This window comes from Cnephaeus nilssonii, assembly GCF_951640355.1.
Source record: "Cnephaeus nilssonii genome assembly, chromosome: 19".
In the NCBI taxonomy this organism is placed as follows: domain Eukaryota; kingdom Metazoa; phylum Chordata; class Mammalia; order Chiroptera; family Vespertilionidae; genus Cnephaeus; species Cnephaeus nilssonii.
Window position 1 is genome coordinate 14,214,893 of NC_137090.1, and position 14,896 is coordinate 14,229,788.

The 14,896-nt window shown below is 41.8% G+C and overlaps 1 protein-coding gene across 1 annotated transcript in view; it reads left to right on the forward strand.

Moving 5' to 3' along the window:
- Nucleotides 1-11,703, forward strand: part of GJC1 (gap junction protein gamma 1) — a 29,504-nt gene extending 17,801 nt beyond the window's left edge. Inside the window, exons 2-3 of the mRNA XM_079797177.1 lie at nt 4,715-4,790; nt 5,602-11,703. Of these exons, the coding sequence (XP_079653303.1) occupies nt 5,622-6,812 (1,191 nt within the window). The 5' untranslated portion in view covers nt 4,715-4,790; nt 5,602-5,621 and the 3' untranslated portion in view covers nt 6,813-11,703. The remainder of the gene's footprint in view (nt 1-4,714; nt 4,791-5,601) is intronic.
- The last annotated feature ends 3,193 nt before the right edge of the window (nt 11,704-14,896 follow it).

The window sequence follows — 14,896 nt, forward strand, 5'->3', positions numbered from 1 at the left end:
CTCTCTTCCTCTAAAAAAACAAAAAATAAGAATAGATAAAATGGGTCTAATTATATAATCGATCTCATTAGGTAATCCAAATAATGTGCTTTACATCTTCAAAAGTCTAGTGAGTTCTGTTTTACAGAAAAATGCAGTAACTTTGACTTGGTTCTGTTAGGATGTAACTGATAGAAAAAGTCTTCAAATATAAAGAATTTTGGAGGGAATTAAGTAATTTATTACCATGTTGATGCCAATTAATTTTTAAATTCTATTTTCTAGTGCAAGACAAGGCAGATAGTAATTTTAGTTATTTGGAAAATAGACTAAAAATAGCACAGTTGGTTTCTGTCCAATAAATGTTATGTAAGCAAACATGATTTTCTTCAGTATGTGTTTTGTGTGTATGTGTGACTCCTTTTGGATGATGCGCTACAGTGAATTGCAGTGTTCTTTATTTAAAAACCATCCTACTGCCCTGGCCGGTGTGTCTCAGCTGGTTGAGCGTTGTCAGGGCACATACCCCGGTTGCCAATTTGATCCCCAGTAGGGGGCGTGCAGGAGGCAGCTGATAAGATGTTTCTCTCTCCCTCCCCCTTTCTCCTTCTTTCTCTAAAATCAATAAAATTTTTTAGCCCTAGCTGGTTTTGCTCAGTGGATAGCTATTGGCCTGCAGACTGTAGGGTCTTGGGTTCAATTCTGGTCAAGGGCACAAGCCCGGGTTGCAAGCTCCATCCCCAGTAGGGGGTGTGCAGGAAGTAGCCGATCAATGATTCTCTCTCATCATTGATGTTTCTATCTCTCTCTCCCTCTCCCTTCATCTCTGAAATCAATAAAAAAAAATATATTTTTTAAGCCTTCTTTGAAAGAATAACCTTTCCATCTTTTAATTTATTCAAGCCCGGCCATATAGCTCAGCAGTTGAGCATTGATTCATGAACCAAGAAGTCACCAGTCTGATTCCCAGTCAGGGCATATGCCCAGGTTGCAGGCTTGATCCCCAGTAGGGATGTTTCTATCTCTCTATCCCTCTCCCTTCCTCTCTGTAAAAAATCAATAAAAACATTAAAGATTTTTTCTTATTAAAGAAATGACTTACGTAACTATATAAAAATAATAAAATTTTAAAGAAGACAGTAAAATGAGGTGTTTATGTTAAATGTCAAATGGTTTATGTCTGTACTATATTAAGACTACACTCTGCAGATAAATGGGCAAAAGGATACTAGTAGAACTAATCCTCAAAGGGGCAATATGGAGGATGTGTATCCTGTTGTATTAAAAACATACAAATTTCTATAATTTTGCACCCAGTACAGTAGCATAACAGGCTGCTGATGGGGTTGAGGTGAAGCTGTCATCATTTGTTGCCAGGCTAGGACGTCAAATAACAGTACAAAGCAAGAACCATGCAGGTTTACATTTCTTGGGCCTAATAATACCACTTCCTAGAATTTGTAGATAAATCCAACCAAAGCTTAAAGGATACATTCAAGAAGATATTAAGCACAAAAGTACATATAAATAAGTTGGGGCTTTCCTAAACATTTGAGTGTTTGGCACTTACTCCCCAATTGCTCACCGGCACCTGTCACGTGTTTCCACATCGTTTTCCTTCATAGATGGAGTATGGAAGTGGTTTCTATTTTTTCATGAGAGCAGTTTACAGGTTAATTGCTTGCTCTTCCCTCCCTGCTCTATAACAAGTCTATTTGGAAGCCAGAGAAGACTATGTCCTGAATCTCAGGCTTCTGATAGCAGAGCAAAAAAGAAAAGGTTCGGTATGTAAGCGGAGCAAGAACACCAGGAGACCACCCAGTTCTGCTTAGAAATGTTAATTCCAGAACCCACCATTCTCATTCATCTCCCCCCCCCCCCTTTCCCTCCTCTCACCTCCCCCATCCTATTGGGATAATATACTCTGTGATATTTAAACCATTTTCTTAATGCTTGCAAGGAGAGGAAAGGGAAGAGTATCACAAAACCCCACTAACTCCGCAGTAGCCAGAAACAGTGGTGATGCTGCCATTGAGTTTAGGAAACCCATGATTATTTTAGAAAGAAAGTTGTCCACCTCCCATTTTATGCTGGAGCTAAGCTACTAAATACATCATTTATGCTCAAGATCTGGATAATAGGGAGGAGCTATGGCACTTACGAATGCCATGGAAAATCAGGGTCTGAGGTTTCAGCATTTTCTAGGCCTACAGCATAACTGGTATTCAATGTGTACTTCTGGGTGTGTTTAAATAGCTGCTTTATAACTTATATAAACCTTGAAGAGCTTATCACCAATTTCTCCCCCCCCGCCCCCCAATGTTAGATTATTGTGTGAGATGCTGGACTCTTTTTTTTTTTTTTAAATCCTCACCCAAGGATATGTTTCCGTTGATTTTTAGAGAAAGTGGAAGACAGAGGTAAAGACAGAAATATTGATGTGAGAGAAACACATCAATTGGTTGCCTCCTGCATGCACCCCAACCAGGGCCAGGACCAGGGAGGAGCCTGCAACCAAGGTGCATGCCCTTGACCAGAATTGAACTTGGGACCCTTTGGTCCACAGGCCAGTGCTCTATCCTCTGAGCCAAACTGGCTAAGGCCAATGCTGAACCCTTGAAATTCTTTCATAGCAATACTTATTTTAAAAGATATCTTTGTATGGATGGAAGTGTAGAGAACGAGTTTTCTAAGCAAGTAACAATTGCTCTTTCATGATCTTGGCATATTGGAACAAATAGAATTTGTTGATTATTGATTTTTTAGGCTCGGTAAATGCTTTAGATGTGGTGTTTGGGGAAAATCTGAGTCTGAATTTGTGAGTGTGAATAATTATGGAGAAACCTAATTTGCGTCACCATCTGACGATTGCATATTACTTCCTGTTTTGTGGTTTTATAGTTTATGTATTCAGTAAGAGGAGAAGTGGTGAACTCAGTCAGATATCAGGGCTGAAAATGGGAGTTGTACTTGAAGTCCTTGTTAGGGTCGCCAAAGGAAGTATGCACAGGCCGAGAGTGGTAAAGATTGATTAGGTCATGTTGGGAGGCCAAATGGGCTGAGCCCCCATGGCGCCAGCACCAGGGATGGGGAGTCAGAGGTTTTAAAGGACCGTAGGCAGGCTTTTTTCGGGGAACTCTGTGGGTTCCAAATCCTGGGAAAGTCCAGAGGGGGAAGATCATGGTTTTAGCAAGTGGAATGTGGTCTAAGCAAAAGGGAATGTTGGCTGTGAAGTGGTCTAAAGGTCAGTTCCCAGGGGAGGAGGGTATCGATTCAATGATTTGATCAGACCTCACAATCCTGTGATGAGATCTTTGTGTGGTCAGATTTTGTACTAAATCTTGATACTTACACATGAGGTGCCTACACTTCTTTTTCTCTTTTTCACTGGCCTTTTGAAAATTGTTCTGAGGGATTTTTTTTTGTATTTAACCCCCCCCCCAAAAAAAAATATTTTTAATCTACTATGAACATATAACACCCAGGAGTTGTTTAAATTTCATTTATTAAATTAATAAATGAACAAAGTTGGCACCTAATGGGTGAATCTTGGCCATAGCTATTCAAACTTGGCAGAACTTGATAATTAGCAAAAATTTGTCTTGGATTTTTGTTTGTTTCTTTTTTCTTTTTTTTTTTTTTTAGTCCAGCCTTGCTGAAGCAAGGCCTCCAAAAATTAGGTTGCCTCCCAAAAAAAATGGGAGAGAGAGAGAGAGTATTGTTTCATTTTTTGTTAATCTTCACCAGAGGATATTTTTTTGTTGCTTTTTAGAGAGGAAGGGAGAAAGGAGGGACACACAGAAAAACATGGATGTGGGAGAGAGACATCGATTGGTTGCCAATCCGGGCCAAGGATCAAACCCAAGACCATTCTGTGTGTGATGCTCTAACCACTGAACTACGTGGGTTGGGGCTTGGGTTTTGTTGTTGTTGTTGTTTTGTTTTGTTTTTTCATTGATATTTTACAGAGAGGAAGGGAGGAGAGGGATAGAGAGCCAGAAACATCGATGAGAGAGAAACATCGATCAGTTGCCTCCTGCACACCCCCTACAGGGGATGTGCCCGCCACCAAGGTACATGCCCTTGACCGGAATCGAACCTGGGACCCTTCAGTCCACAGGCCGACGCTCCATCCACCGAGCCAAATCGGTCAGGGCAGGGCTTGGGGTTTTTGTTGTGTTTTTTTTTGTTTTGTTTTTTTACCACAATACAGATGCAGCTGTTTTCTAGCAGTTGAATCTGTAAATCTCCTTCTGTGGGACAAGAGTGTCCCAGTGACTGAGGGCCAGCTGTTGGGTGCTTTAAACAGCTTGCTCCTAGTGGGCAGCTCAGATCCCAGTGAGAAGTATTGACTGCTCCAGGGCAGAGCAGGAATAGAGCATGCCGATGGATTTTCGCAAGGCCTTTAGCGACCACTTTAAATTTGTTGAGATTTTTCTGCCTTGGTTTTTTCCTATAGGTGCCCAAGTTCTTCTACTTCAGATTTTCATGAATGACTCATCTTCCTGTCATATTTTCTTAGACTGCAATGACTTAAGACTCTTTGGGTCACTGCTATGAAATTTATCCTACTACATCTATTGGGAGGAGAAAACAGTAATATTCAGACTTAAGCTTGTTTCCATCTCAGGCTGATTGATTCCTGATTATTTCTTCCTGAAAAGCACATTTTAGTGATTCATTGTTTTCTGTGGGAGGAAGCTTATGACCTCTTTTTTTTTCCCCCCCTTTCCAGAGGGAGTCTGGAAAAGTTGTAAGCAAGACATCATTTCTGTAAGAAAATTCTGGATAGCAGGAGTTCTGGATAAAAGGTAAAGTGTATTTAAACTTCTTTGATGCTGATAATCACCTATAATCTGCAGAAGTAAACTGGGAGAGGGGAGAAGAGAAGGAGAAAAGCTAGGTGTACTTAGTGTCTGGGGTAGCATTAGGAATTTTATATGCATTACCCTTTTTAGATGTTTTTTACCAGGATTCTGGACATAGTTCTAAGAATTTCAAAATAAAACTATCCTTCAAAATGCTGTTTTAAATGAATTTGCCTATTGATTGGATGTAATGTCCCCACAATTCAGTCTGCAGACGTTTTCACCATAAACGTAATACAGACACATAATGCAGAATCCTAGCTAGGGAGCTTTCCTAGTGCCTTTCTGTCTGACATTAGTTCTTGATCATTGCCCGTTATTTGCAGCCATACCATCTTTTAAATTACTTTTAATACTTTGTCACCAGGTCTTCTCATGCCTGGACCAAATAGTTTATTTCTTATCTATATTTCATAAACTTCTGAAGGCCTTATGAAATAATAGTATATGTAAAGAATCAGTGTACTCTGTCTGAGAAATACATCTGAAATTATAGCTATAATTTTACCTTTTAAACTAGGGAAGATGAAAGCAAACCAGACTTTTAGATTGGGGGCACAAACAAGTGCTCATAGTTTGAGGTGAATGTCCTACCTGAGGGTAGTAGATGAGATGCTAGTTATTTTAACAATTATTCTAGTGTGAGCCTTGAAGTTAGATTTCATGTAGGTAGAAAATAGTTCCTAGAGATAGCAGTAAAAAGTTAAATTAAGATTTTAATACTTGCGGATTTTTCCTTTGGTGTTTTTATCAGGGCAAACCAGTTCAATCACCATGAGTTGGAGCTTCCTGACTCGCCTGCTAGAGGAGATCCACAACCATTCCACGTTTGTGGGGAAGATCTGGCTCACGGTCTTGATTGTCTTCCGGATTGTCCTTACAGCTGTAGGAGGAGAGTCCATCTATTACGACGAGCAGAGCAAGTTTGTGTGCAACACAGAGCAGCCAGGCTGCGAGAATGTCTGCTATGATGCCTTTGCACCCCTCTCCCATGTGCGCTTCTGGGTATTCCAGATCATCTTGGTGGCGACCCCCTCAGTGATGTACCTGGGCTACGCCATTCATAAGATCGCCAAAATGGAGCATGGTGAAGCAGACAAGAAGGCTGCTCGGAGCAAGCCCTATGCCATGCGCTGGAAACAGCATCGGGCTCTGGAAGAGACAGAAGAGGACCATGAAGAGGATCCCATGATGTATCCAGAAGTGGAATTAGAAAGTGAAAAGGAAAATAAAGAGCAAAACCAACCTAAACCCAAGCATGATGGCCGACGGCGGATTCGGGAGGATGGTCTCATGAAAATCTATGTGCTGCAGTTGCTGGCCAGGACCGTGTTTGAGGTGGGTTTTCTGATAGGGCAGTATTTTCTGTATGGCTTCCAAGTCCACCCATCTTATGTGTGCAGTAGAATTCCTTGCCCTCATAAGATAGACTGCTTTATTTCTAGACCCACTGAAAAGACCATCTTCCTTCTGATAATGTATGGTGTTACAGGCCTTTGCCTGTTGCTTAACATTTGGGAGATGCTTCATTTAGGCTTTGGGACAATTCGAGACTCACTAAACAGTAAAAGGAGAGAACTGGAAGACCCGGGTGTTTATAATTATCCTTTCACTTGGAATACACCATCTGCTCCCCCTGGCTATAACATTGCCGTCAAACCAGATCAAATCCAGTACACCGAACTGTCTAATGCTAAGATCGCCTACAAGCAAAACAAGGCCAACATTGCCCAGGAACAGCAGTACGGCAGCCACGAGGAGCACCTCCCCGCTGACCTGGAGACTCTGCAGCGGGAGATCAGAATGGCTCAGGAACGCTTGGATCTAGCAATCCAGGCCTACCATCACCAAAACCACGCCCCTGTGCCCCGGGAGAAGAAAGCCAAAGTGGGGTCTAAAGCTGGGTCCAACAAAAGCAGTACGAGTAGCAAATCAGGGAATGGGAAGACCTCCGTCTGGATTTAATCTTGGCTGGGCTCAAAACTTGTGCTCTTCGTAGTTTATGGTAAGCAACGGCTCACTGAATAATGACTTCCATTGAGTAAACATTTGGCTCTGGTTATCTTCAGGGATGCTGCTGGCTTGTGATCCAAGCTCAGGGGACTCTGAAGGCGGGGCTGGGACAGAGGAAAAAGAAGGGAAACATAGTGTTCCTGGGCACATGTTCCAGCAGTAATACAGTTGTAGACTTTACATTTGTGTCTTCCAGATCTGGAAAAGAACAGATATATTTAAATCATTCTTGTTGAACAATTTTTGTATGTACAGTATTATGGAACTTTTTCTTTTTTTTAGTATGAGAACTTTTTTTTTGTACTTGTACATTGGACCACTGTAGTTATACTTTTATATTAAAGGGGGAAAATCCTAAGGCAATGCCTATTAGGCTATGTTATTATTTTCTTCAGCATATTCTACCCTGGGTTTAATGTTTTAATAGATGCTACACCTAATAAAAGTGCCTCTCGTGATGCAGGGATAACTTCAAATATATGAGGAAGAGGAGGAATCAGTTTTCAGTCTTAGAAAGTCCACATTAGAAGCAGGTTGAGATCTCTTCTCAACTTGAGAAATCTCTGAGTCTCACTCATGTGCCCAGAGTTGTATCTAGTCTTTGAAAACCTATTGGTATTTTCAAAGGAGAGACATGATTCACTGCAGGATTCCTTTAAATATAAAGCATTGCCAGTGTATGCTTTGATGGATATATCATTTAAGTTCTTTCAAAAGGCTGATCCTCCCAGTTCTGTAGCAGTGTGGAGACGGTTAAAAGTTACTGAGATTCCTCTACCACAAAGCAAAGCCACGCCTGGAAAATGAGCCCTAATAAGATGTTTAGTTGCGGACCTGTTTGATTTGCCTTAAATCTCTATCCAGAAACCTGCCTCTCTCTAGTTTCTCAAGAAACCAGTGATGGATAGTTTCTTTATATGTTAACATTAGAAATACAAAAATTCCCTTGTAAGCTAAGAATACTCAAAGCTCCTGTGCTGCATATGGTGGAAGGCCTAAATCCAAATTCCTTATTTTTTGTAATTTACCAGGAACTTTTGTAATTTGCATACTTCTGCCAATGTCGTTTTCTGCCTGGAAGACCAGTCAGACCAGGGATTTTATCTGTAAATAGATCTAAAGAGCATTTCAGTATTTATTCCCTACAAGTATATTTGTAGGCATATCAATTTGTCAGTGACAAACATTAATGTTCATGTAACACTCATACTTTGCAGTATTTTATTGCCATTTTCAACCTTGTATTATATTGGAGAGCTTTGCTCTCCTGTCAGGTTCACATCGTTTGTCTTACAGTTGGTGAGCTTCTGAGTAAGAGCTTGGTAAAGATGTAAAGGGAGGGACTTTTGCTTCACTGTGGAATATTTCATTTTGGATATCTCACTCTTTTCCAACAGGAAGCTGTCACAAGCCATCTCTGACTTTGAAATTCTAAAAGTATTATTTTTTTTTATGTCTTAATTTTAAAACGAGAATCCTAGAACAGCATCTTTGTGCTGTTTTTTCTTTTCTTTTTTCTTTGTTGGTCTCCATTGCATTTCTCCCACTCCTACCCCCAAACAAAAGCAACTCAATAGAAAATTTAAGCTTATTTTCTAGCCATGCATTTACCTCTATTTTGCTGCTTATATATATATAATTTTGACCTAGAGAAGTCCCTCAGGATCTCTAAACATCTTAAGCACAAAGTAAGTTCAGGTGAGACTAAAGGGGAAGTTTCAGGAAATTATACATGTATGTATCCTGGATAATTAATAGACATGCAATTTCCTTCAAACCAAATGTATAATAAGGGAATTAAAATAACTACTCTACAAAAGGATGCAAAATGTTAAATAAGCCTAGCTAAGATAAGGAACTATCAATTAATTCTTACGTCACTAGAGCTTCGTGCAGATTTCATAATTGAAGGATGGCAGATGCACACACACTCTCATCTGTCTCTTCAGAGCCTGAAGAACAGCATGGCTTTGCCAGCAGAAAGGTTGGGGGTTTGAAAGTGATGGAGAGGGAGGGAGTCAGGCGGAAATGCCAGGCCGACATTCGGCGCCAGAAGTATCTATTGTTCCTACAAATGGTGCCCCTGGCGTGTCATCTTGGCTTGTTCTGATGAGAATATTACCTTTTGTGTCTGGGTAATTCTTCACCTTCTTGAAGTAGGTAAATATTCACTGTGCATGCACATGTAAACTATTTTTATTCTGTCACTAAAGTTTTAATTGGGACATGGGTTTCTCAACTCTCACTGCCTTTTTAGTATATTTCTTTCAGCCTTTGAACATAAGAGTTTGCCAAAGCCATTTCCCCTAATGACATCTGTGAACCTACATTAAGAAAATGGCCCTGTCAGTGTCTAGGTTAATCCATTGATTTGGTCTGCGTTGAATCTATAAAAACATCATTCCAGTGATTGTTCTGGAACTTGCAGGAATTTGTATGAAAAGTGTGTCCGCATTTTTTCTTGTCAGAATCATATTCCTTTGAATTGCCGTGTAAGACATGCTCTGTCATAGGATATTTGCTTCTCTAGATAGAAGTTGAGTGTTTAGTTCTTCACATCTGAGTATCAGGATACAATCATGTTTATATACCTTAGCGTCCTGTTGGATTTATTTAGATGTGGCGTGTCCTTTGCTGTCTTCCTTAAAATCTGTTATTCAGAGAGATTTGTAAAAGGAACAGGCTTTTTTCTTAGTTCAAATTTGAGGGGATAATTTTATAACATTTTCTCCTAAAGAAATGTTAATGTTCATTTTGTGGTTTCGAGTTTGCTTGATGACTTAGTTTTGCCTGTTTCGGTATTTCATTTAAAACCACAAGTGTGTTCTCATTCAAAGTCAGTTTTTCTGGGGATTTTCCTTGACGAATGTCTAATGTCTATAGAATTATTTTGATAAAAATGAACTTTGTCATCTAAAATGTTTCTGGAGGTCAGGACTACTAATATATAATCTTTTAAAAGGACAGCTATATCTTTAACCTTTTGCACTCGGATGTCGAGTGTGACTCGACACGGTTAGCATTAAATCCCGAGTAGAAGAAAAAAGCAAGCGAGTGCAAAGGGTTAAAGAGAAAAACATCATCCTTAGGTACCTTAATTATGTCATTTCTTCTTGGTATGTTTTTAGGCAGTTCATTTTACTTTTCCAAGTTTCAGGAACCACTTACCTCTCAAAAGTGTTATGAGGTAGTTGGACCGCGCCTGTGGTAAAGGTATCAGAAGACCAACTATGGTTATTGGCTATTTATCAGAACTTAGAGCTTAAAAAAAAAAGTTGGAAGGAACTGTGATGGTAGTCAGATGTCATTCAGTGCTCTTAATCACAGGAATCAGTGATGGCTTAAAATATTTGCTCTAAGCAGCTTATACCAAGAATGGGAGTAAATGTTATTCCCATTAGTTATACCTGTGCTCTACCCTTAAGCTTATGAATATCCATCTTTATGCTTCCTGTCTCACTTAGGAGACAGTATGCTTCTAAAAATAATACCTATAGTTTATGATACATGTTTAGCCAGCCAGCTTTCAGTAGAAGGCGAATATGTTTTACTTGAACCTACTTTAAGAAACGCCTTTCTGTAAAGGAGAGGTCTTTCCTGACTGAAGGAAAGTACCTGAAGTCAAAGTTACCCAGCTGCTGGTCATTGTAATAGGCAGGTTCCCGGTACTAGATGATCCTTATAAAATCATGTAATCTCATGAAGAGTCTTTCCACCTGAAAATAATAAAGCCCCTCGCCTATCCAGTACAGAGTTTGGAAACAAAATTGCAACTCACCGATATATCATAGTTCTGTAATAACTCACAGTCACCATCAAGTAATAGAATCATTAGGTTGAATTGCATACTTTTCACTCATTCTGGCCACACATCATGGAGAGTTTACAAGATTTCACATGTTGTCGCTAATGCAGTTGTGTTTTGAATAATGTGAAGTCAGTTTGCGTTGTGCACATTTCATGTTAATAACCATACTTTTTAAAGAAGCAACCCATAGGATTCCAAAATCCAGGAGTTCAAACAAAGTCCCATTCCCAAGCAAAATCTCTACAGAAAGAAAGGAAGTAAGAGTTGTGTATTTCGGGGGTTGGCTTGTTGAATCAGCAAAAACATTTGGCTATATATGCTTCCAAGATTGGAAATCTTTTTCTTTATTGTACTCTCAATTGTGTTCTCTTTAATAAATCTCTTACAGAAGTCTCTACCTCAGGCACTAAGTGTTAGCTATGGTTAGGGTATTGACACTGAAAAACTTAGCTAGGACTTCCAACTTTTTAAGATAACTTAAATGTAAACAACTGTTAACCAGCAATCTCCTATCGTGTGGTATGCAGTTTGGATATTGTATGAACAGCTAAGGATTACCCATTCTAGTGCCAAAGATCACTTGTTGCTAATTTTGTTTTGTACAGTTGATGTAAAACTTCATGGTTGGGGACAGACTCTGTGCTCAGGGCCTTGTCTCTGGAAGGATTTCTGTCGGTTCCAAATACAGTTCCGAAGATTCATTTGTGGTCTGTGCATCTTTTCCCAAACTTGAACACTCAGCTGCCAGGAAATGTCATGTGGAGGATCTTACCCCATTCTTTGTATAAATCAGTACTCAAGCGCTTAATGGTTTACACAGAAAACATGATACAAAAATCTGTTCTCCTACGTCCACCTGTAAGTCCACCAGGAAGCTTTCCCAGTAGAGGTTTGAGCTCAAGATTTGCCTTCGTTCACAACTGGTTAGAACTCCGCTGGGATTGCCGTGGCTGCATGGGTCTGTGTGTTTGGCATCCCGAGGAGGGTAGGTGGCCTTGTGTGCGAGGAGGTCCAGGCACAGAAGCACACCCTGTCTCTGGCTCCCTTTGTTTCTCAAGGCCTTTTCTCCCAGAGGAGTGCCTTCTGGGAGGGATGCTCCCCGCAGACATAGACCAGTCTTGGTAAATCTAATGAACCTCCTGAGAAGGGAGAATGTGGGAGAGGTCGAGTTTATTGCAGTAATGCCCTCTGTTCCCCCAGATACAGAATGGCTGGCTGGTAGTTTACGCATGGAGCCCACCCTCAGCAGCACAGATTGGAAACTGGTTAGCCAACCATATTTGGTAATACACCTCTGAGCTGCTTGAAAACTGTTGGAGCAGTTAGTCACTGCTAGTTTTGAAAGTGCATTTTTGGGTCAGATTTACCATCAGAACAGAGACTGATACCTGGAAAAGGTGTTGGCATCAAAGGTAAAATGTGTTTGCTACATAGGATTTAAAACACTATTTCTAAGTTTTAAGGGCTTATGTTAATACCCAATACTTGTAGGGTTTGCCTCCTTTAGTTATCTCAGATTGGAAGCATGTTTCATAGGGGATGAGGAATAGGGACATGGAGGCGGAGCTGAGAGCAGAATCCGGGTCTGCACAGTGATTGCCAGTGCTCAGTCCAGCATGCTTTGCTCTTTTCCTAGTGAGTGTGCTGAGGCAGCTGTCTGGGGCAGGGGACCTCAAACTTTTTAAACAGGGGGCCAGTTCACTGTCCCTCAGACCGTTGGAGGGCCGGACTGTAGTTAAAAAAAAAAAAAAAAAAAACTATGAGCAAATTCCTACGCACACTGCACATATCTTATTTTGAAGGAAAAAACAAAACGGCAAAAACACCCGCATGTGGCCCGCGGGCCGTAGTTTGAGGACGCCTGGTCTGGGGCTTGCTCACGGAGGGCGGGGTGGGTCTTTGCTGGGTGGACCTTGCTGTGCTACAGCCTTTTTTCCGAATGTGACTGTTGGACCACCTGTGTAAGAAGTAACAGGAATGCTGATTAAAATGTAGGTTCCTTGGACCCATCTCAGACCTACATAGTCAAAATTAAGTTCTCTAGATGATTAAAAACCCTTTTTAGTGTATAGTTGAGTAACCATCACCGGAAGATAGAGGGTAATTGCATTACCCAAAAATTATCTCTCGGTAATTCTTTCATTATGGTTTTTGGATAAAAGGGGGAGAGGGCCCAACCTGCGTGGCTCAGTGCTTGAGCATTGACCTATGAACCAGGAAGGAGGTCATGGATTGGATTCCCGGTCAGGGCACATGCCCTAGTTTCGGACTCGATCCCCAGTATGGGTGTGCAGGAGGCAGCCGATCAATGATTCTTTCTCCTCGATATTTCTATCTTTCTCTCCCTTTCCCTTCCTCTATGAAATCAATAAAAATATATATTTTTTAAAAGGGGGAGAGGTATTGTTTTAAATGATTTCCTGTTTCAAGGAGGTTTAGAACTGATGGAACAAATGGGTGTCATCTCATCTGCCAGCTCAGAATGACTGACGAAGATCCAGACTCGTCAATATAGATTCAGGACTTCGGGTTTATACTGTCACGCAGCCCCGGTGAAAAGAACCTTTGCACCTTATACGGAAACGAGTTGGTGGTGTTACGTAGACATTTCTCCACCGTACCTTTAATGACATGTTTGAGGAATAAGGAAGTGACTCAGAATTGGGAAAAGGGACGATGCCATGGCAACAAGCATTTGTCACCAGTTGGCTTTCTCTCCTGGCCCTCTTGGTCCTGAGGAAATGGTGCATTTCCTTGCCCTGTCCTTGACGTGCTGTGCCTCCTTTAAACGATTCGGGCGGGGATTGTGGAAGAACCTAAGGAAGCCCAGTGCTGGTGCCTCGAGGAAACGCTGACCGGATTCCCTCTTTACCCTCCGCTGAGCCTCCCACAGTATCCTTGTCTGCTCTGCTCTCGGGCCATCACCCAGGGCATGGCTGGCTGACAGCCTTAAACTCCAGGCAGAGCAGAACCAAGCAGCTGTTCATAACCGGTTTCTGTGCATGCATAACCAGTGACCTGAACGGGACCTGACCGTGGGGGAAATGGTACAGAACTGGATAGCTTTCTGAAGTTTTATTTTTAGTTTCTGTAGTCCTGTGGAAGCGACATGTTACCTCACTCTGGGAACATTGGAAAAGACGGAAAGAGCTCCTTTGGCCTGGCTCTTTTTTTTAAACCCTCACTCAGGACTTTTTTTTTTTCTTTTCTTTTCTTTTTTTAGAGAGTGGAAGGGAGAGAGAAAGATTGATGTGAGTGAGACACATCCATTGGTTGCCTCCATGAGCCGGGACCAGGGCAGGGATTGAACCTGTAACCCAGGAACACGGCCTCGGCCAGGAGTCAAACCTGAGGACCTGTGGTGTGCGGGCTGATGCTCTCGCCACAGAAACAGCAGCCAGGGCACGGCCCTTTTTCTTTGAAAGCATGCTGCAGCCGTGGCTCCTGCCCAGCAGGCAGAGACCTGCGAGACCCTGTACCCAGGTGCGTTTGAGAGCAGTGGCAGGCCTTAAGACAGCGTGAACGGCGAAGCCCGGGGAACAAGGTAAGTGCAAATTGTCGGCGGATTGTTTGCTTCCCGTTCAGATGGGGTCATGGTCCTGGATGAGGATCTGCGGCGTGGGAACAGTCCTGGTTACAGACCTGCTGGTGATGTGGCTGTTTAGGTCCAGTGGTTTGATTCTGGGGGCTTGTTGACTTAAAAGAGACAATGTGGGGTGTGACCATTCAAGCTAGCTCTTCTGAGTAGTGGGCCAAGATTCTGGGAAGTTGCTAGAAGGAAGGATAGATACAAGGTAAGGGCGTGTTTGTGTGTGTGTGTGTGGGGGGGGGGTGGTTGGGTGGTGGTGGTGGTGGTGGTGGTGAGTGGGAATGTGGGATGCCATAGCACAGCGAGGCACTGCTGGAGAAGGTTGTGAATAGGTCAGCATAGGTTGGCCTGGAGTAGATGTCCTGGGCAGGAGCCCCTTACCCTGGACTTGGGGTTGCCAGATAAAATATAGGATTGCTGGTTACATTTGAATCTCAGATCAACAGTGAATAATTTTTATATATTGTGTGGAACATACTAATTTTTAAAAATTGTTTATCCAAAATTCAAATTTAACTGAGTGACCTGTATTTTTATTTGCTATCACTGGCAACCCTGGCCTAAAATGCATGGCTCAGTTGGTTGAGCGTCGTCCCAGGCACCAAGAGGTCGCAGGTTTGATTCCTGATCAGGGCACAT